At 38.3% G+C, this 21,157-nt stretch overlaps 1 protein-coding gene across 1 annotated transcript in view; it reads left to right on the top strand.

Annotated features, from left to right (window-relative positions):
• Positions 1 to 20,923, top strand: part of LOC306766898 (polycystin-1-like protein 2) — a gene marked incomplete at both ends in the record, with an annotated part of 67,932 nt that extends 47,009 nt beyond the window's left edge. Inside the window, 13 exons of the mRNA XM_079254756.1 lie at positions 1,177 to 1,423; positions 1,526 to 1,766; positions 1,886 to 1,982; positions 2,070 to 2,204; positions 3,106 to 3,291; positions 4,591 to 4,921; positions 5,035 to 5,168; positions 5,411 to 5,538; positions 11,093 to 11,253; positions 11,395 to 11,605; positions 15,157 to 15,258; positions 16,419 to 16,550; positions 20,741 to 20,923. Of these exons, the coding sequence (XP_079110882.1) occupies positions 1,177 to 1,423; positions 1,526 to 1,766; positions 1,886 to 1,982; positions 2,070 to 2,204; positions 3,106 to 3,291; positions 4,591 to 4,921; positions 5,035 to 5,168; positions 5,411 to 5,538; positions 11,093 to 11,253; positions 11,395 to 11,605; positions 15,157 to 15,258; positions 16,419 to 16,550; positions 20,741 to 20,923 (2,288 nt within the window). The remainder of the gene's footprint in view (positions 1 to 1,176; positions 1,424 to 1,525; positions 1,767 to 1,885; positions 1,983 to 2,069; positions 2,205 to 3,105; positions 3,292 to 4,590; positions 4,922 to 5,034; positions 5,169 to 5,410; positions 5,539 to 11,092; positions 11,254 to 11,394; positions 11,606 to 15,156; positions 15,259 to 16,418; positions 16,551 to 20,740) is intronic.
• Positions 20,924 to 21,157: the final 234 nt, after the last annotated feature.

Below are 21,157 nucleotides of genomic sequence, written 5' to 3'. Positions count from 1 at the left end.
GCAGTCTGTATGGTTCAATAAGCGGCTCAACAGGTTAATAAATCTGTAACTACAACAAACGACAACTCTTTTGTGTATTTGATCAACACATCCATCAAAAAAAGACTCATCAGCAAACCGGAATTATTTGTAAGTTTTTCTTTTAATTAAAACAACAGACTAAAAAAAATCATCTTCTCTACCCCAACTTTGGTGTAACACACATTCCTTCCTAAACAGGTGGTGTTCACAACCTTTTGATTATTTTTAGCATTTTCTCACACACAGTTAGTAATTGGCTATATAGAATGCGTGCTCCATTAAACCTCTGCAGATGATCCAGAACGCCGCAGCGCGTCTGGTTTTCAACCAACCCAAACGAGCTCATGTCACTCCGCTGCTAATCGGTCTTCACTGGCTTCTGGTCGCAGCACGCATCAAATTCAAAGCTTTGCTTCTGGCTTACGAAACAATAACTCAAACGGCTCCCGTCTACCTTCACCCTCTAATCCAGGCCTACACTCCCTCTCGACAGGTACCTTCCACCAGTGAAAGATGCCTCGTGTTACCACCAACACGTGGAACTAAATCACTAGCCAGACTCTTTTCCTCTGTTGTGCCACGATGGTAGAATGATCTTCCAAACTCTGTCCGCTCTGCAGAGTCCCTGTCTACTTTGAAGAGCAAGCTGAAGACTCAGCTCTTCAAGGAGCACTTCAACACTTAGTATAGCTGTATTTATTGGAAAGTTGGAGAACTTAGCCCAGTTCTTTGCAACAAACATTATGCATATGCTATTTTTTTTTGTAAATAAATAAAAAATAAATAAATAAATATTTAAAAAAAAAAAAAAAAAAAAAAAAAAGAAGCCTGTAGCGCTTCATCGAAGGACCTGCGTCCTGCTGGACAGTCCACTAGCACCTTCCTACAATGTCCTCTGCTGTTTGATTTTGTGCTTGTGTTATTCTCACTCATGTGTAAGAATAGAATAGAATAGAATAGAATAGAATAGAATAGAATAGAATAGAATAGAAAATAAAACAATAGTCTCAACTATCAAATTTTATGCAGAATGAAGCAGCCCGACATTTTTTCTGCTGTCTCTTCAGACACACTTCAGCATGTACATTTGTAACAAACTTTTGCTGCCACTGGAAAGTTTCATGCTTTACTTATCTGAACTTTGCACCTTTTCAGACAGCAGTATTTGCCTGCATCCTTCGTTAGCAGAGGAGGGGATTCAAAAGAACGGCAACAAGACCCAGTATTTGTACAGACAACTGTGTCACATAGAGAAAGAGATGAATCTGTTGGGTCCCACCAGCTTCCCAAGCCCCCACACTTACAAGAAGGCCCTGCAGCAAGTTCAGGGCATGAAGAGCTCCCTTGAACATCAACTCTTCCCGACCAGCTGTGTAAAACTAGATGGACCTCCCTCTGAGATGTAAAACAGTCACCTGATTTCTCTTCATCTGTTCCATATAAGACTATAACTGTACTGTATAGGATGTAGGGTTTTAACAAAACCCATTCTGTCCCCCTTCAGTCGCAGCTCCGGACCGGCAGATGGTCCTGTTTCTGATGGCAGCCAAAAGAAAAGGCTTTCTGGGATGCTACCCTGGTGGTTTGTCTTTGTTGGCTGGCTGCTGGTGATTGCAACCAGTGTTGTGTCAGGATATTTCACAATGCTGTATGGGTTAAAATTTGGGAAGGAGCGCTCCATCAGTTGGTTGGTGTCCATGATTGTCTCCTTCTTCCAGAGCCTTCTCCTCATTCAGCCACTGAAGGTGAAAAGATCTACCCTACAACCGCATGCAAACGTGACCAGTAGATGTAAAGCTTACTTTCAGACCTAGACTTCTTCTCTAAATGTAACGACTCTTTTCACCTACACCTCCTACTACAGGTGATCTGTCTTGCAGTCTTCTTTGCACTGGTGATAAAGAAAGTTGATGATGAGGATTTGCCAAATGTGGAAATAGTGAGAGAAAACAGAAATGAAGGTAATTAATGAATAAACACTTCCAAATATGCACTTTCTGCCTTTCCGCAGTGAAGATTATTATTTAAACATCTGGCACCGTCCACAGGTGATTATAAGGACTTGTATATGAGCAGACGGGAGGGCCGTCTCTATGAGCCTCCTCCTCCAGAAGACATTGAGAGGATGAAAAGGAGGAAGATTTTGCAGCAAAAGGCCTTTGCTCTCCTCAGAGAGATCATCAGTAAGTTTGCTTTAAAGTGGAACTATAATGTGCATTTCAGGATCATTTATTTTTATTTCTGAGCCCAGAAGGGCTGGGATTGATGGAGTTATCGTCACAAATCACTTTATTTACTTCAGACCGACCCTCTCCGTAGGCTGTCAGATCAGCCTGTGGGCAAAACGAGTGGATTGAGACGCTTCCGCATTAAGCCCCGCCTCCCGCCACTGCACTACATCGGGAGCGCGCACCTCACCTGCTTTCGCCGTCATTGTAACATCTCATAAACAGAAGGATTAGGCTCATATGAACTCAATAAAAAAACAAAATACAATGTCAACACATAGCATACAGCCCTACATGTTGGAACCTGAATCAGACCCTGAAAACGAAGTGGAAAACAGCAACCCACAGCAACGAATGCAGCAGGATGTCTCTCTTTGGTAAACTCACCAGCCATCGTTGGAAATAACTTTATCCCACGTTTTCCACCCGCCTGATGTATTTGTACATGCCCTTGTTAACCAGTAGAAGGTAACCAATCACCGAACCTTATCCCCCGGGACGTCACAGGGATTTCCAAGTAGAAAAAACTAAAACAACGTGTTTTTCGTCGCCATGGAAACCGTATGGAGAGAGTGCTGGAACTCAAACTCAAACTCAAACATGCATTTAGGTGATAAAAAACCGTGCCGTTCACATGTCTGATGAGGATTCAACACTGTAACACTGTAGAAAGCTCAGAAAACTCCAAATACCATAATAGCACCCCTTTAAGAGCATTTTCAAGTCAACTATTAGCGAAGCAAGTCCATAAACAGGGTAGTGGGAAGATTTCCCGATCAGGTCGGACATGAACTTTGTTCCACTGTTACTGATCTGTTAACATGTAAGCCCTTTGTTGTGTGTGTTTGTGTTGCAGCCTACATGGGCTACATGTGGATGCTGCTGCTGGTGGCATACGGCCAGCGGGATCCCAATGCTTTCTTCCTGAACCAACACATAAGACGAAGCTTCTCTGTAGGCGTCTCAGACAGCATGAGTCTTCAGGATGTGTTCACTTGGGCCAACACCACCCTGCTGACAAACCTCTTTGGAAATTATCCAGGTAGAAGAAATTCCTCCTAATTATGAGCATCCGCAGAGAGAGGTGTACCTGGGAGGTTGTTTTCTGTCGTTACTGTGAGACTTCAGAGAAACTGGCAGGATTGCTCTGCTACTTTCTCCTCAAAGCTTCATAAGGTGCTTTACTCAGTGAAGCAAAACATTTAGGCAGATTTGTACAGCTCTGTGTCAAAACAACTTTCAAATGATCTTTGTCATCAACGGTGTTATTTTATTCATTTGTTGTTTTTTTTTTTGTTTTTTTTTTTTTACCTTAGTTGTTCAGAAAAGCCAACTTTTGACTCTTATCTGAAGAAATGAAAGATCTATCAAATCCATAGTGATGGAAGAGAATGCCTTTAGTGTTTCACATCTAATTAGGCTTTTTTTTCATATCATCTAATGGTTTAGCTTTAATTTAGATTTTATGAAAGTCCTTTGGGTCGGCTTATCCCAGATGAAGCAATAATTAGTGGTGCGAGTTGGTGTCACATCATGTTTTATATGTTGTGTAATCAGCTGTAATCAGCTTCCAGCCATCTGGAAATTTTTAATTGCTCAAAGTACTTTTGTCTCTCTTTGTGTCAAAATTATTCAAGATGTGAAAGCTTCCCTTAACAAAACTTTAGCTGAGTTGATGCAAAGCAAGCGAGGCCTTCTGTGCTTTTAGACTGTATGAAGTCAGTAAATCCTTCCATCTACTGCAAATGACAGAAACACACACTGGTCAGCCTCGGCATTAAAACCACTGACAGGTAGAGTAACGCTGTTTGTGCTGTTAACATGCAATGTTCTGCTGGGAATACTGTCTTCTGGCATTGACCCAGTAAACGTGAGGTGTTCGGCCGACCTCCATGCTTTAAGGAAAGCAATCTTACGGCCTCTGTGGGAAGGAAACACAATGTGTGTGTTCCCACAACCCACAGGAGCCTGAAGGATCTATTCCTCCCATCTCCACAGCAGAAACTCAACACATTGTCTGATAAGAGTCCTTTTGGTGGGTTGAGGAAGACTTACTAAATGTTTGGCAGATGGTTATAAATGCAGGGGTGGGCAACTCCAGTCCTTGAGGGCCGCAGTGCTGCAAGTGCTGAGAGTTTCCCTGCTGCAACACACCTGAAACACATCAGATCTAGCTTACTGACAGGTGCAGAGCTGGACTTTAAACTCTGGATGTGTTGCAGCAGGGAAACTCCTAACACTGGCAGGACTGCGGCCATCGAGGACTGGAGACGCCCGTCCCTGTTATAATGGGATTAGTCTAATTAGTCTAATTATATAACTGTAAAATGTTGTGACTCAGGATTCATCACAGATGGAAACTCCAAGCTGGTGGGCAATGCCCGTCTTCGTCAGCTGAGAGTGCACAGCAACTCCTGCCAGATTGCAGACTCCATGCTTGCCTTGGTGCCAGACTGTCACGCTCCGTATTCATGGGAAGTGGAGGACATGGGTTCCTATGAAACTGGCTGGAACAACACAGTGAGGGAAGATATTTCCAGTAGCACTTCCAGTCCCTGGAAGTACCAGACGCAGACTCAGCTCAGGGCTCACCCAATTTGGGGGTCATTGGCCCTCTACAGGGGAGGAGGTTTTGTGATTGAACTTGGCCCAGACTTACCAAATGGCAGCAGGTATGTTCAGTTGTTTTATTTATTTTTATTGCATTTCATGAATTAATCAAGTAGAAGTTTTAAATGTAAATGCAGATGAAACACTAATATATTCTTATGTTCCTCCATTGTAGCACACTTGAGAATCTTTACAGGAATAAGTGGCTGGATATGTACACAAGAGCCCTTTTTGTTGAGTTTACGGTGTTTAATGCAAATGTGAACCTCTTCTGCATCGTCACACTGTCATTGGAGACCCCAGCAGTAGGTAAGGAGGAATATCATAATTTCATTATTTTCTACACGATTCAGAACATCGTGTTATTCTTAAATGTAACTGTGATCTGAGATAGCGTGACACTGACATCATCACACTACCGTTTTATTACAGAAATGTGTCTGAAATTAGTTTTGCAACATGACAGTAATGTTTACACAGACGATGCAACTCATGAAAGTTTTACACTTCTTGGCTGCATGTTAAGAAAATCTCTCTGACTGCTTTTTCAGGTGTTTTTCAGTTCAGCAGTGAGCTGCTTACCATTTGCCTTTACCAGGCAACAGACGGCCTTTACGTCTTCGTCATGGCTGCTCAGATCATTTATATGATTTTCATCCTCTATTACATGATCCTGCAGGTAAATACTGACATGACTATGTTATCCATCTACCATTATTTGTTTGTTTGTGTTTGGATTGTTTCTTTCTTTATCATTGTGCCACAGTTGTTTTGGTATGATACTTTTAGACTCCCCGTAACACAAAAAAAGAAAAAAAAAAAGAAAAAAAATTTAAAATAATTTAACCATAAACAGTACATGTAGTTTATTGGTGCAAACAAGGAACTGTCACCTTTTCATAAGCTCTTTTTTTCACATGGTTGGAAAATATATTGAGTTTAAAGCAGGCATTCAGGAAACATTTGGAGGGAATTTACGAAAAGACAACTGTGCTCCAGTAAAAATCCCACTCTGCATTTTCTATCCGCAGCAATGAACTTCATGCTTAATAAAATTTATCCAAACAGAGCTTTAGATTCTTCATCTAATGAAATCTAATGATAATACACTAGGACTACATGCCAGATTAGTTTGTAAATACATTAGTGGTGGAACTTGATTACAAAATAATCTAATTAATCACAGGCTTTGTAATTAATTAATTAATCTCAATTAATCGCATTTTCATTCAATCATTTATTTTCTCAAACCACTTAATCTAATTAAGGGTCGCCGGGGAGCTGGAGCGAATCCCAGTAGGCTTCAGGCGAGCGGCAGGGTACACCCTGGACAGGTCACCAGTCCAATGCAGTAATAGCATTTTAATCACAGAATAAAAATTGCCCCAATAAACAACTTTTGTTTTTTTTTTTTGTTTTTTGTTTTTTGTTTTTTTTTTATTTAAATGGATTTTAAGTGATTATTAAATCAAATAATAGAAAAAGAAATTAATATAGTAAACTATGAATATCTGGATAAATTAATTTAACTTTGAAACAGGAAAAAAGCCAAAACTAAACAGTTAAAGTGGCATTTTAAATACGTTAATAGTGCAGCTCCAGTTATTCTCCAACTAAGAGTCTACAACCTGTTACTGTAATTTTCACTTTATACATGTTTTTTTTTTTCTTTTTTAACAACACTCTTCATTAACAGACATTAATATCTGACAGTAAACCAGGATGGATGAACTACTCAGCAGGTGAGCTGAGGTGATCACCTCGTGCTCTGACTGAGTTGAGCTCTGGCTAGAGTTGAGCTGACAGGGGGAGGGGGGGGGAAGAGAGGGGGCTTCACAGCTGCTGATAACGGAGAAGAGAAAACAACACGTTCTTTTCATGTTATTCACCAAAAGTTCCTGATATCACCAGAAAACGATGCTAGACTTGTTGTTTCTTGTTTTATCGTTAAATAAACTAAGTGAAGGGTCTGAAACATCGCTAAATATTGTTTCAATGCTGCTAAGTTAGTAGCAGAAGTAATGTGTGCATCAGTGTGATGGGTGTAGCAGGAAATTATAAAACCAACAAACGTTCTGCGAATAAATGCGTTATTTTTTTAATGTGTTATGGTTTATTTCATTAATTACTTTTCATTAACGTGTTAAAGTCCCACCGTTAGTAAATATCTATAATTATTTATTGGCAAGGTTTAAATTCAGAGCGTCGCGTCAGGAAAAGAATGCAACTTAAAACACGTGGCAATCCAAATGTGTGGTGATTTGCTGTGGCGACCCTTCAGAGGGACAAGCTGAAAGGAAACAACATTTATTGGCAAGGTTTGCAGTTAAAGAAGGCAAATTACAAAAGGAAAATGTTGTCACAGATTGCTCACACACACACTGTTCTCATATTTATCATACACAAATCACAGTTTCATGAAGGACAGGTGGGTTTTTTCTGTGCTACAGAAGATAATAAAGCAGCATTGAAACTTCATTCCTTCATCCCCAGACAGTCCAATCATTTTATCTTTTTTTTTTTTTTTTTTAAAGCTATGGACATGAAAATAACTCCACAGAGAAATACAATATGAATTTATGAAACAAAATGATTGTTGCATTGCATTCAAAAGGAAAGGAACATCTGCAATGTTGGCATGTTGGTGTTACTAAACATCCACCTTGCTGAGGGACGAAACTGCCAGTTTAATGCATTTTTCCATTTACTAACTCTTTCTTTGCTCTTTTACTCATTTTTTCTTAACTTTTCTCTTATTGAAATATTCTTTTCTTGGTTCACTGGCACCTGGATGACGCGCACTCTGTTTCAGGGCCAGATAAGATCCCAATTTGTGTGTAGCGATTAGAATGTTGTGCATGAGACTGAACATGTGATTGTGTAAAAATGGTGGCAGGCGCAAACGACTGCATATTTTCTTTTTTTTTTTTTTTTATCATCATGCAATTTGTAAAATGGCAAGTCTGGAGAGAAAACATGACCTACAGCAAAGAAATCTGATGCTACACACAAACGCTTCACAGAAGCAAATTATAGAAAATTAATGCTGTCTGTAAAATAATGCAAACAGGGGACGAAGTATCCACCCATTTTCTTAACTGTGGGGAACTGGTGCCTATCCCAGCAATCATCGGGTGGGAGGTAGTTACACCCTGGACAAGTCGCCAGTCCATCACAAGGGGGTGAAGCTTCCAACTTGGAGAAGAGGAAACTGTTTTTCAGGATAAGAGAATAGTGCTCTGAGCTGAGATATTTTAGTACAGCGTTGTGTGGAAACCTGACAGCGTGACCATCCAGCAACACGTTACATTTAGGACTTGGATAGCACATTGGAAAAACAGGATTTTGGATCCCAGCTGTGACATTTGCAGGTACACGTGACTCATCTCTAAAGCCATCCGGAGTTCCTCCAGCAAGGGGTTGACTGCTCCGGTCTTTGAGGGCCACAGTGTTTGGAGTTTCCCTGCTGAGACACAGGCCTGATTTAAATCGATAGGTAATCAGCAGACTGGAGTTTGAGTTCAAGCTCTGCACCAGTCTGCTAATTAAATCTGATGTGTGTCAAGTGTGTTGCAGCAGGGAAACTCCTTACCGTAGTTGCCCACCCCTGGTCAAACAGCTCCACAATGGCTGTGCCAAGTCATAAATAATTGTTTCCTCGTTTATCCCAAAAATATTCACAGGAGGGTGAGAAATACGTTCCCTGCATTTCGTTGCTTTGTTGTGGCGTCTCCTTGTGACATCGACCGCAGACGTATTCATGAGTGCAGACTGTTTGCACGTCATAATTAATATTTGCATATTAAATATAGCTACAGTTTCCTAGAGCAAATTGCTATGAGGTTTGATAGATCACATTGCAATTGCTAAATTAATATATTTATATTTTCTCCTCCCAAAACATGCAAAATAATGCCTGAATGCCTCATAATGCATATTGATTGACACAGATGTGCTGACTGGCTGCAGATGTGCCAGTTTGCTTCTATGAAAGACACAGCCCTCAGTGCACCATGTTAATAAATCAGTTTGTAAATTCTTTTGGGTGTGCAGTGAATTTCCACAGAGGTCATGCAAAGCTTTAGGTGATCAAATCCAAAACGTTTTGGATATTCACCTGAAATACTTTGTTTCGATGGCGAGAATTATCCTCACAATGATTTGTCGCAAGATGACCGCGGTGCCTGAGAAGTGAAACTTTGTCATATTGACAAAAAAGGTTTTTTAAAAAAAAGAAGAAAAAATATTCTCTTCTAACTGTGACCCACCCACACTACATGAAAAACCAACCACATCTGTACGCATAACATTTCATCTAATTTATTTGTATCTGCAAAGCAGCATTTTTGCATTTTTACCTGCCGGGTACCCGTTGGTATCCGTTGCAGGACTGTGAAGTGTGTGCAGTGTTGTTTGACATGGATGTTTACATTTACATATGTAAAGGGAGCACAAATGAGTGTTTAAATGAAAGAATAAAGAAAGTTGAAAAGTTTTTTGTTACATGCCTAATTTGATACATAAAATGATTTTTCTGCTTTTTTTTTAACATCAGACAGTTTGAACAATGTTTGATTATTACAAAATGAATTCCCATTAATTCTGACCAGGAGAAAATATAAGGTTGGTTTGCTAACGTGTTAAATGCCACTGCTGTGATCGACTGAGGCTCATAAGAATCGTTTAAACAGGAGATTCATTAACACTATAAGACTGACTTACAGTTGAACAGCTAACTAATGAAATTAAGTAATTTCTCTGGAAATTAACTGTCAAACATCGTCTAGCTCAACTCCAGCTTTTACATTTCAGAAAAAGTCACATGTCAACGGCATTTTGTTGTTAGAAAATTGCATTAATCTTCTGTCATTTTCAATTTTCTTTCAAATGCAAATGCTTTTTTCTCCTCGTGGGATAATTTAATGGTCTTTTACCTCCACTTTCTTCATGAGCCATTTTTAACACTCATAGGCGTCCACCATTAACTGTAATTTAACTGCAATGATGGATTAAGGTCTGATTTTTTTTTGTCCTTCAAAGCCCCTAAAGACTGGTGATATAAGCAAACAAGAGCAAACGACATGTGTGATGAAAAACATCTGTGACTGTATGAACACTACTTTGAAGTTTACTTGGAAGATTGAGATGAGGGCCAAAAGAAGATTTGCAAAAATACAACATATCTAGTTTTTTTCCTTAACTGTAAATTTTTGTTTGCAAACTGATTAAATATTATTTCATGTTGACTTGGTGTGAGGGACCAAGCTGGCGAAGGAAGAGGAACACTGGTGGCTTCAAATGAAATGGGTTTTATTTGCCCAAACAATATAAATGAATTAGGCCTTTAAAAGAGGTCAACTAAGCAAAACCTAAATCAAAGTCTGAAAATAACTAAACTAACAGATTAGGGAACATAATCGACATAACACAAAAAAAAAACCATACTGACCTCACAAACAACAAATAAAGGAGAACTTAAATACTGGCTGATCAGACCAGTTACAAAACATATGTGGTAACACATTAAACATACTAACAAACTAGACAAAGAAACAGAACCTAACTGTTAGCTCAATTATTCTTAACAAAACTACTAACAAAAGGTAAACCCAAACTACTCAAAAATGGGAAAGAAAATGAACAAACATTTGAAGAAGCTAAACTAAACTTTTAATCTCCCCCTCTGAAGCTGAGGTCTTCCCAAGGGCCCGTGGCACTTCCTGTTCACCAGCTTCCTTCCTATGTATACTCCTGCCCCCAGTGCCCAAGCCAATCCTTTCAGCACCCGTAAAAAAAAAAAAAAGATTAAACAAAACACAAACAGTTGAAAATACAGTGGCTCCTTAATGTGTGCGCTAACAAAGAAACCAAAGCATTTAAACTAAGTTTGAATATAAAGAAAACTGACAATGTGGTGCTTTTACCACCTTTATATGTGTGGCCATTGGTCTGGCCATCACACTTGGTATATCTTGAGCTTCAAATTTCATATGGACATCGCTTTTTTAATTGTGACCAAATTTGAGAAGAAACGGGAAAATTGTGACATTTTTTTCCACACAAATTAGCATTTGGAAGAAGACGGATCTATTTTTTTTTATTATTATTCTTGCACACATCTTGACAAGGTTTCCAGCATATTTCTTCTTGCACTGGTGCAGAGACCCTAACAGGCTGCCCCTCTGTTGCATTAGGAGTGATAAAGCATGTCTCTCATTTCTTTTGGTGAAAAGGGGAAGTTACTGAAGCAGCAGCGGTGGGTTTATTTCAAAAACAAGTGGAACCTGCTGGAGCTGAGTATCATCCTGCTGAGCTGGAGCGCTGTGGCTGCCTTTATCAAGAGGACCCTGCTTGGGAACCGTGATATGACTTACTACCAGAACCACAGATATCGGTAAGAATAACATCCACTGCTATAAACTTTAGACTCTGCTTGATAGGGCAGGAAAACCTGCACTTGCTCCTTTATGCTGTTTATACTCACTCGGTCATTTTGTTCCAACTTTTGAGAGAAATATTTTCACTTTCTTTGCAGTTTTGTCAGTTTTTATGACACAGCCGCAGCCGATCTGATGCTTCAGTATTTCATCGCCTTCCTCATCCTTCTCTCCACCGTCAAACTGTGGCACCTGCTCAGACTGAACCCCAAGATGAACATGATGACAGCTGCACTGCAGCGGGCCTGGAATGACATATCCAGCTTTCTTGTGATCATTGCCATTGTGTTTGTGGCATATTCCATTGCAGTGAGTACCTCACAGCTTTCGCAACACCTTGAAAGCATCATTCCTCATTTGCTTCTTGAGCTACCATAGCTGACTCCATTAAATGTGAAGTCCTGAGCTTTTGATGTTGTTATAAATATTTTTATCCACTAAACTGCAGTGATGAAAAATATTTTGGGGTTGTTTTGAAATGTCACAATAGTTAAAATAGGAAAAATCTCATTTAGACCTTTTCCAATCTTTTCAGAAACAACTTTGCAGCACCTCCTAGTCCTCGCCATGTCTCTTAAAGCTTTGAATGCTGAAAGCATGGAAGACCTTTCCTTTCTTCTGTCCATTCCTGATCATAGATCTATTCAAGTTTTGACAGATTTTATAAGAATCCATCTTCATGTGTTTAAATAGAAGCCTTGCAGGGCTCAAGTCTGTCCTTTGGCAACGACACTAACGCCAAGCATATGCAAAATATCCTATAATGTTTGATATATGATCAGCTAAATATGAATTCAAGACTTCAAGAATAAAATGTAATAATAACTGGCATGTAGCAGTAAAGCTGGAGATTGTAAGCATCTTAAAAATGTCCACGCATTGTGTAACAACAAACTGCTTTCAGCTTTTTAAAGACCTTTGATCTTCAACAGGGATTTACATCGAGGAGAAATCACACCAGTCTTTCCTCTTCTCTATTAGCTGCTTCCAGTTTGTATCCAGCTGTGGAAAACTGGCAACAAGTCACCTGAGTAGCTTCCCCAAGGAGAAAAAAAAAAAAAACCAGATGCAACTGCTGTTAATCTAAAGAAAAATGACATGAACTTTGCTGAACTGATGTGGGAGAAATGACATTTACTTATTTATGCCCCCAACTGGTTTCATATATGTAAAACACATCATCGTAGTCTTCCAGCCCCACAGTACTGCTCCGTGTGTTGACCATCAGCTGGTACAGTACAGTGATACCATCATCCTCCCCTGCATGCCCTTCCAGGATGTTACTTCTGGTGTTATTATGATATACTGGCCTGTCCATGGTCTATATAGACAGGGCCAGAACAGGAAGACCGTCATCACAGAGCAGAACTCCTGGTTGTGCAGCAGCTAACACACTGTATCATCGTGAGTTTTAGCAAGCGCCTTCAGATATTAGAGGGAAATCTGAAATCTTGTGTTCCAGCTCCTCCGCCAATGGACTCTTCATCCTCCTCATCTTCAGCTGTAGATTAGGAGTGTTTCAAACATCATTCTCATCAACTTCCTTTAGGTTCATCTAGTTCAAATGCAGAGTCAGTGGAGTCAGCTTGGTCTATAGAGAGAAATTTGTTTCTTTATCATCCAATCAAATAAAGTAGATTTGAAACCAAAAATGATTTTTGAGAGCAAAAACAAAGTGAGAATCTAATTTTCTTTTGTAGAGATAGAAAAAAAATTAGGTTCCAATTAAAAAAAATATATTTGAAAAAGCATACTTCTCCAACTTCAATCAAAACTAATGTTTGTAAGTCAAAAATTACAACCATTGTGCATAAAAATAAGTTTATGCAAAAATAAGTTTAAATTTATTTAAATGTATTTATATTTGGAAGCAGTAGTGTGTGTGTGGGGGGTGGCGGATAATAGGAGTTCAGTCTACCCCCCGCCCCCCTTCCTTGCTTTTCCTCCGTGAGTGAGATGAACTTCACAACTTCTGCAGTTGCGAGTTGATCCCCCTCCCGTCTCCCCCTGCCTTTCCTTCTGACACACACACAACCTGTACAGGCTCACATGACTCTCAGCAGCACATTGACATGATAGCGCTTATTAACTTGATGTGGAAATGTATTAGTCTGGAGAACTGCTGATTTTTTATTTATTTATTTATTTATTTTTGTTTAGGACGCTCATGTGCCCCTCAAAAAGGTTGTGCCCCTCAAAAAAAAAAAAAAAAAGGCTGCGCCCTGGCGGTCTTTGATCAAAACTGTAGTTTTGATTGAAAACATTAGTTCTGATTGAAGTTGAAGAAGTATGCTTTCTCAAATATATATATATATTTTTAATAGGAACCTAATTTGTTTCTCTACAAAAAAAAAAAAAGTAGGTTCTCACTTTTTTTTGCTCTCAAAAATCATTTTTGGTTTCAAATCTAACTTATTCGATTGGATAATAAAGAAACAAATTTCTCTCCATAGGTGTCCCCGTTATTTAACAAGTTTTTACCAAGAATCTGCAACAGCCAGGATTTAGGTCTTATGCAAGCCGTTTTTCCTGGTCCATCTTCACTTAGCATGAAAACACACAGAGATCCCACATCGACCGTGTTGGTAATAGGAAACCCTGACCATAAATGCTGCATAAGTAACCACATGGTTACACTTGAATTTGCTGCCGATTGGCTAAAAGAAACTATAAAAGCTCTTAAAGTGAAAATTTGATGTTGTTTACTGCCTGCGCGTTGCTTTGCAGTAAACAATATCACCTGTTCAAATGAGGGATCTTCAGATCTGCTCTGTGAGGGCCCGTGTCCTGCAGGTGCTGAAAGGTTTTTTCCCACTGCAACACAATTGATCTCCACAGTTTGTTGTCAAATTCTTCACAAGTTGTTTGAATCCGGTGTGTTACTGCAGGGACTTGTCCAATACCTGCAGGACACCGGCCCTCGAGGACTCATTCATTTATTCATCATCCTAACCTCTTAGTCTGATTCAGGGTCACGGGGAAGCAGGAGCCTATCCCAGCAGTCTGGGTGAAAGGCAGGGTACACCCTGGACAGCTCGCCAGTCCATCGCAGGCCCTCGAGGACTGGATTTGGAGATCCCTAATTTAAATTAAACACCATTTATATCATCACAGCCCTCAAAATAGGAGTCTTCTTCCCAAGACTTTTATAAAATGAACTTCTGCCATCTTCACAGAGCTCATGTGGAGACAGACACAAATACAATACGATACTGCACCATCTTATGAAAACAACTATCACAAAATTGTCTCAAATCATAGAAATTTCATCTGTTCAATGCAAGAAAATAACATTGCTCCACAAGAGACTTCAGACATGTTCTTCTTAGAGTGCAGGGATGTCTGCTGGTTCTAGTTTTCTATCAGCGGGGGCCCCCCACGGGGCGTGTGCAAAGACGTGTTTTGTGTGTGTGTGTGTGTGTGTCTGACTGCCCATGTGGATGATAAACAGATACAGTTACTATATATTATTATTATTATTATATCAGAAAAGCATTAATACCTTCATGGATACCATAGTGTTGTATTGTTCAATGTTTTAATGCTTCTGACGGATCGGCAGAAAAAAATATAAAATGTCTCACAAATTGTACAAAATTTTATTTAAAAAAAAAAAAAATAAATAAATAAAAAACACCTGGGTGGGGAGCCCTGATGGTTAAGGGATAGCTATAACATATTTCTAAAGGAAACCTTCTGGTTTGGTTTATTAGAGTAAAATTCCCTCATAATTGTTGATATACAAACTAAATCTAGTTACATCCCAGTATCATCAAAATGAGCCTTTAAATCAAAACTGTTGATGTAGACAAATGACTTGAAGGGTTTGTGTGCTGATATAATGTTTATTATGTTTATAGAGCAACGTGATTTATGGCTGGAAGACTTCGTCCTATAAAACTTTTGCAGATTCTCTTCTGACCATCATCAGTTTGCAGATTGGCATCTTTAACTATGATGAGGTGAGCGATTTGCTGTTTCCGTTTATGTTGTGTTGGTTTTGTAGACGTTGATTTCAGGCTTTTTCACAATGTTCTTTATTGTACTTCAAAAAAAAAAAAAAAATTGGAATACATCTAAGATATTTGATAATAGCTATGAAGCCTTCATCACTTCACAGTTCACGTTCCTTTTCCACTTCTTAAAATGTAATTAAAATGTCATTTGAGAATTGTTTCACTAATCAGACTGACCACACACACACCCAAATGTTTATTCCTTAACTCTAATGAGCGGTCGAAACTCTAGTCTAGCATCATGGCAGATCAGGTACTTTTTCTTGTCTGCCCTGAAGAAGCGAGGCGACCAAAGAAAATTAGCCATCTCCCTCATTTTGGGCCCAACAAATGTATAAATGAGACACACTTTACTCTGTGGACAGGTTTTGTGTGTATAATGGTTTTTGCTTAATGCATGATTTTAAAAGAAAGATAAATAAAAATATAGATTTGCGAGGGAAACTGTTCACGAGTAAAAGCTGTCTTTAAAAAGAAGTTTTCATTGACATCTTGTCTTTGTTTTCAGTAAAGTCATATTTATAGTAGGCACGTCTACTTGTGCACCACCTGCACCAATCCGAACGACAACGGTGTCAAACTGTTGCTGTCCTGCAGGTTTTCTAATGTTTCCTTGCTCTAACAAACCTGATTCAACCAAAATCACACAGCGTCGTCTCAACTTCTTCAAAATGACACATTCATGTCCGCTAGGTGTGTTGGAGCATGAAAACAACAACAACAACAACAAAAAAAACCTGCAGGACATTCACCCTCGAGGACCAAGCCGTCTGAAACCCATCCCGTAAGGTTCAGCGTGTCCCTCGCTGTCAGATTGCTTCCAGTCCAAAAGAAAATCTGAAACTGTGTGGACTTGAAAGGCAGCAAAAATAAAACCATAAACACAGACACAGGTTTTGGGGAGAAAATGACATTTACATGCCTTTGTAATGCTTCATTGAAAGAGTACAAGTAACAGAGACCTATTCAATGCCACTTTTACGACTACCGGGTAGAATGAAGGCATAATCCATGTCTGGGAAACACGGCAAACTGCAGAATTTATACACTAGAAACAAATTCAATAAACAAAATCCAAAGTTGTTTCCTCATGTGCTGTTTTCCAGGTGTTGGACAGCAACCCTCTACTGGGTGGATTTCTGTTCGGCTCTTGTATTGTGTTCATGACGTTTGTGTTGCTAAACCTCTTCGTTTCGGTTATTCTTGTTGCACTAAACGAAGAACAAAAGCAACATAAGGTAAGATAACAAAACATTACTTTCTCGTAAGTTCCTTTCATGTTTTTAAACAAAATATAAAGATTTGCATCAGTACGTGCCTTTCAGATTTTTTTTTTTACTTCTTGTTCTGTTAAACTTAACTTTAGATAAAAGCTTGATTGAGTAACATTTTCTGATATTCAGTGGAACTCCGATTTATACTTTCCAGGGTTATGAAAGTGACTAGCTAACAGCTTCTTCAAACCTCCAGATCAGACAGTCTAATGTACATGTTAAATTACTTCCCAAGCAACAGTGCAACATTGACAACTAAATTACAAGGATATAAGAAAATCACATCAAGAAAAGTTATTCAAAAGCACTGTAAAATTCTGCTTAATCCATAATTCACCTCCCCACTAAGATTTTTATTGCATTCAGACATTTTTTCTAACCATGTTTACATCCAAGCAGGAATGTTTGTAACTTTCATTGATATTTGATCTGATGAATGAAAATGTTGACATATTTAGGTTGTAAATAAAGTCAACATTTAACATATTAACATTTAAAATACTATTGAGGTCACTAAATACATTTCGCCTTTTCAGTTCTGTTGCTTGTATTGAACTAGGAAAGTAGCATTTACCATATTCTAATAGCACATGGCTAACTAGCATAGACAATGCATGTTTCAGTGGGGACGTACAGACACGCTCTGTTCAGTGTCCTCATTAAGTAAGTTTTACCTCTGCAGTGTTTTTGAGTGTAATAGTAAGTGTTGCACTTTTAATTGGCTTGTTCATGAAAGATGCAGTCCAAATAAACTTTGCCTTGCCTCAAAACATAATAATAGGCTACTGTAATACTATTTCTTTCAAGTTTTGATTTTTAAGTATGATTTAAATTTTATGCTGTAAAAGTAAAACGAGTATAAAAACATTGGAAGGCAAACAAAAGAAAAATCAGCATATAATAAAACATCTGCAAATAAAACATGGTGTGGGGGCAGAGTGTGTGTACTGTCACCTTAAAAGAAGACAGAATATATGCAGCTACATGACACAACCGCTTGTTTCCAATATAGGCCTTGTTTATTTTTAATAAGAATTTAATAAATTAATGCAGCTACAAGACACCTCTATAAAAAAAAATGGCCAGCTTAGAGAACAGAAGACTTTTTAGAAAATAAAAGAATCACGTCCTGATGTTTTACACATGGGTGCCATGAACTGCTCTTATTACTTTAAACCTTAAATGTCTGGCCCATCAATGAAATGGTTAGAAAAGTCTTTTTCTTTTTATCTGAGTTCCTTACGTGGCTCTTTAACAAAATGTAACAAAAATGTACATTTTTTCCTCCAACACAAGATAAATAAAAGCGCATGAATGCCCTATATTCCTTATTCATTGACATAGACGTGTTGACTGGATCAAACACGCAATTTTGAACTTTTTGAAAGACACAACCCTCAGTGTGCACTGTTAATAAATCAGTTTGTAATTGCTTTATATGTGCAATAGGTTTACACACAAGCAAACCTTTCAGAGATATAGCCCATAATGTGTAGTTTGCATGTGTCTGCATGGAACATGTAAATGCTGAAATCAAAACTCAATCGTAAATAAAAAAAATTCCTAATCAGCATATCTTTAGTAGAAGCAAGTTTTGAAAGCTGTAGCAGGTAGCTATTTATTGCATGTAAGGTCAAATAAATTGCAAACTACCAATTATTTTTCTTGCAACGCTAGCTGGTATCTTAATATAAATTAACAGATGGGAATGTACTGTTTTCCCCTGAAGTGAAGAAGAGATTGAATAAAAAATCAAAATACCAAATCACACCTGTCCATGGTGTACCCTGGTTCTTGTCTGCAAATTGCTGGGATAGGCTTCAGTATCCCTGGAACTCCGAACTGGACTAATCTGTATAGAGAATGAATGCATGAATGCATTTTCAACTTAACATGAGTGGTTTCATCCCAGACATGAGTAGAACTAAATAGTTTATCCTAACTTAGTTCAATTTAAGATTAAAACTCTTAAATCAGGCTTTGTAGCTGTTTGTCCTACTTCAAGTTTGCTCAACTTTTTAAAGTTTATTTTTACAAACCATGTTGAATGTGTTTGATGTTTCTCACCCTCTGCATGAGCAGATAATACTTTATGCCATGTGGCCACATTTTCTGTTGGAAATTACAGAGCGTTGATATGCCAAGTGATTTGTTTTGACTCTCCACGTTGCTCTTATTGGTGTGGGGGCAACCCTCATATTTCTCAGCTTCTGAGAAATATGAGGGTTTAATATCATAATTATCAGAAAAATGTAAACATTTCTTAATCAATGTTAATGTTTTCAATGTTAATGTTAATCAATGTTAACATTTCTCAAGATTACAAATTACATATAACAAAAAGTTTATTTCTAAAAACAGGCTTAATATGATCAACAAGTGGAACACCAACACAGAGAGACAGCAGGTCTGTGTGGACCTAATGCAGATGAACCTGATTTTATTCACAATCCATTTCTTTAGTTAGTAATAAGAGAGAAAGGAGACTAATGGATTTTTTCCAGAGATGAACTGGTGTCTACTGTACTAAATACACTCCCTCTACCCCTGGTGGACAGGCCTTATTAACATTGTGAACAATGGATTAAGATATGCAGCAGAAATCATGTCATATTGTCTTCTTATGTAATGCATCTTTGTATCTTTAGATTTTTGATTTTTTATTTTTTATGATCTACATTTCAAATGAAATCAAATCAAACATATTTTATAAAGCCATTTTCTCGGTTAAGGCAACACAAAGTGCTTTACATGATGAAAAAAAATAAATTTATGCATATCAAAATAAAACAAGTCTCCACACACCAAAGAAAACAACTTACGATCTTGATTGTGTTAGATTAAGCAGGCCCTTACCTGCCTACACATTTAAATGATTGAAGTGCCTGCTTATAACGTGATAGTTTTACTGTGAAAATGTAAAACGTACACCAGCAAAAGGAATATTGTGCATAATTGAGACACAAAGCTGAGTACTAGATCAGGGTTACTAATTCCAGTCCTGTGGGAGCTGAGATTTAACAGGTTTTCTATGTATTCCTGCTCCAACAGACTTGAGTCGAACTAACGAGTCATTGCATAGAACATGATAAGTTGTTAGATAAATTTGATTTGATGTTGGTCTCTTAAAGCAAATATACACTGAAAACCTACTGAATCATCATAAGTCTGGAATTCGTAACATTGCACTAGATAAATTGAAAATAGTTTCCGTGTGGAAGGGGCCATGCACAAGCAGAAGACTAAGATGATGTTAGGTCTTTTAAATTCAGTCATGACTCCAAACTTAATGCCAAACTTTGTTATGATCTAATTTTCACTTTTCATTTTGCACTATGTTCTCCATTAAAGATAAAAACCAATGAGAAGTAGATATTGCCATGTTCTGGAGCGTGATGGCTGCATAATCTATTGTACTTTTATGTCTTGCATTGGACTCTGAACACATTGTTGTTTTTTCACTGTGTTATGCAGAGGATGTAAAGATTCATCCTCTATTATCATCAGCTTGCACACCCTGGACTATTAGCTCCAGTGGCTCCACTTATTCCCATCACAGATCCAGCCTTCTTGATCAGTTTATTCAGTCCCTTGTAGTCTCTGACTCTGATGCCGCTGCCCCATCAGATGGCTACACGTTCCACAACAGACTTGCAAAGCTGAATAGCAATAAGCACAATCAAACACCACATCTAAGCTATTTGTAAAAGCATCACATGCAGGTATACCTTCAGAGGAACCAGGAGTTCCAGCCAGCTGAATTTAGACATGAATTTAAATATGTTTTAATGAATATATTCTGAATACAGACAATATGACTTTTATCATGACTTCTTTGTTCTAATGGCTGTCAATAGCACCTGCTGTATCATCTCTTATCAAACTGTGTCCGTCTGGAATAGCATTTTAACAGCCAGTCTTTATTCCCAGCATGACTCTTTAACTCAATCTCCCCGATAAGCAAGAATAATTTATATTTACTTCAGGTGTCACTGTCTCACATTGCATGAAAGACAACTAATTAGTACAAATTGAAATCAGTGTTCAAAAGGGCTCTTTAGGTCATTTGTGCTCAGTACCAGAGATGGTTTGAAGAATTTCCTTGAATACTTGTTTTTCCTCTGGAAACGATCTTCTCTCTTTTTCCCACCCAGCCCTCAGAGGAGGAGGAGGTAGTGGACATCATGCTGGAAAATGTCTGCAGTCTATTTGGCATCAGATATAATGGAAGAAAGGACAGCGTGGAGCCTGATGTGAATGGCAGCAGTGGCTTGGCCACAAACGTCAATAGAGATATACAACCCAAATATCAACACTGTAAAAATCCTACCAGCTAAATTAACTCCCCTCTCGGTTTTGGAAAACCATGTAATCACAATCATGATCATTTCTTTCCTACTTGGATTCAGATCATTGTGAGTTTGCTACTTCATGAACAAAGAAGATACATTTTTAAGGATAAATAATATTTTCTTGCAAAATATTTGTTTGACTTTTTCAATGTAAGTGACTTGATCTGTAATGCAATATGTCAACTCCACAGTCTGTTGCCTTTAGATCACCTAAGCTGC

This window comes from Telmatherina bonti (assembly GCF_933228915.1).
Source record: "Telmatherina bonti genome assembly, chromosome: 15".
NCBI lineage: Eukaryota > Metazoa > Chordata > Actinopteri > Atheriniformes > Telmatherinidae > Telmatherina > Telmatherina bonti.
The sequence above is the reverse complement of the archived record's forward strand: the minus strand, read 5'-3'. Positions and strand labels throughout refer to the sequence as shown.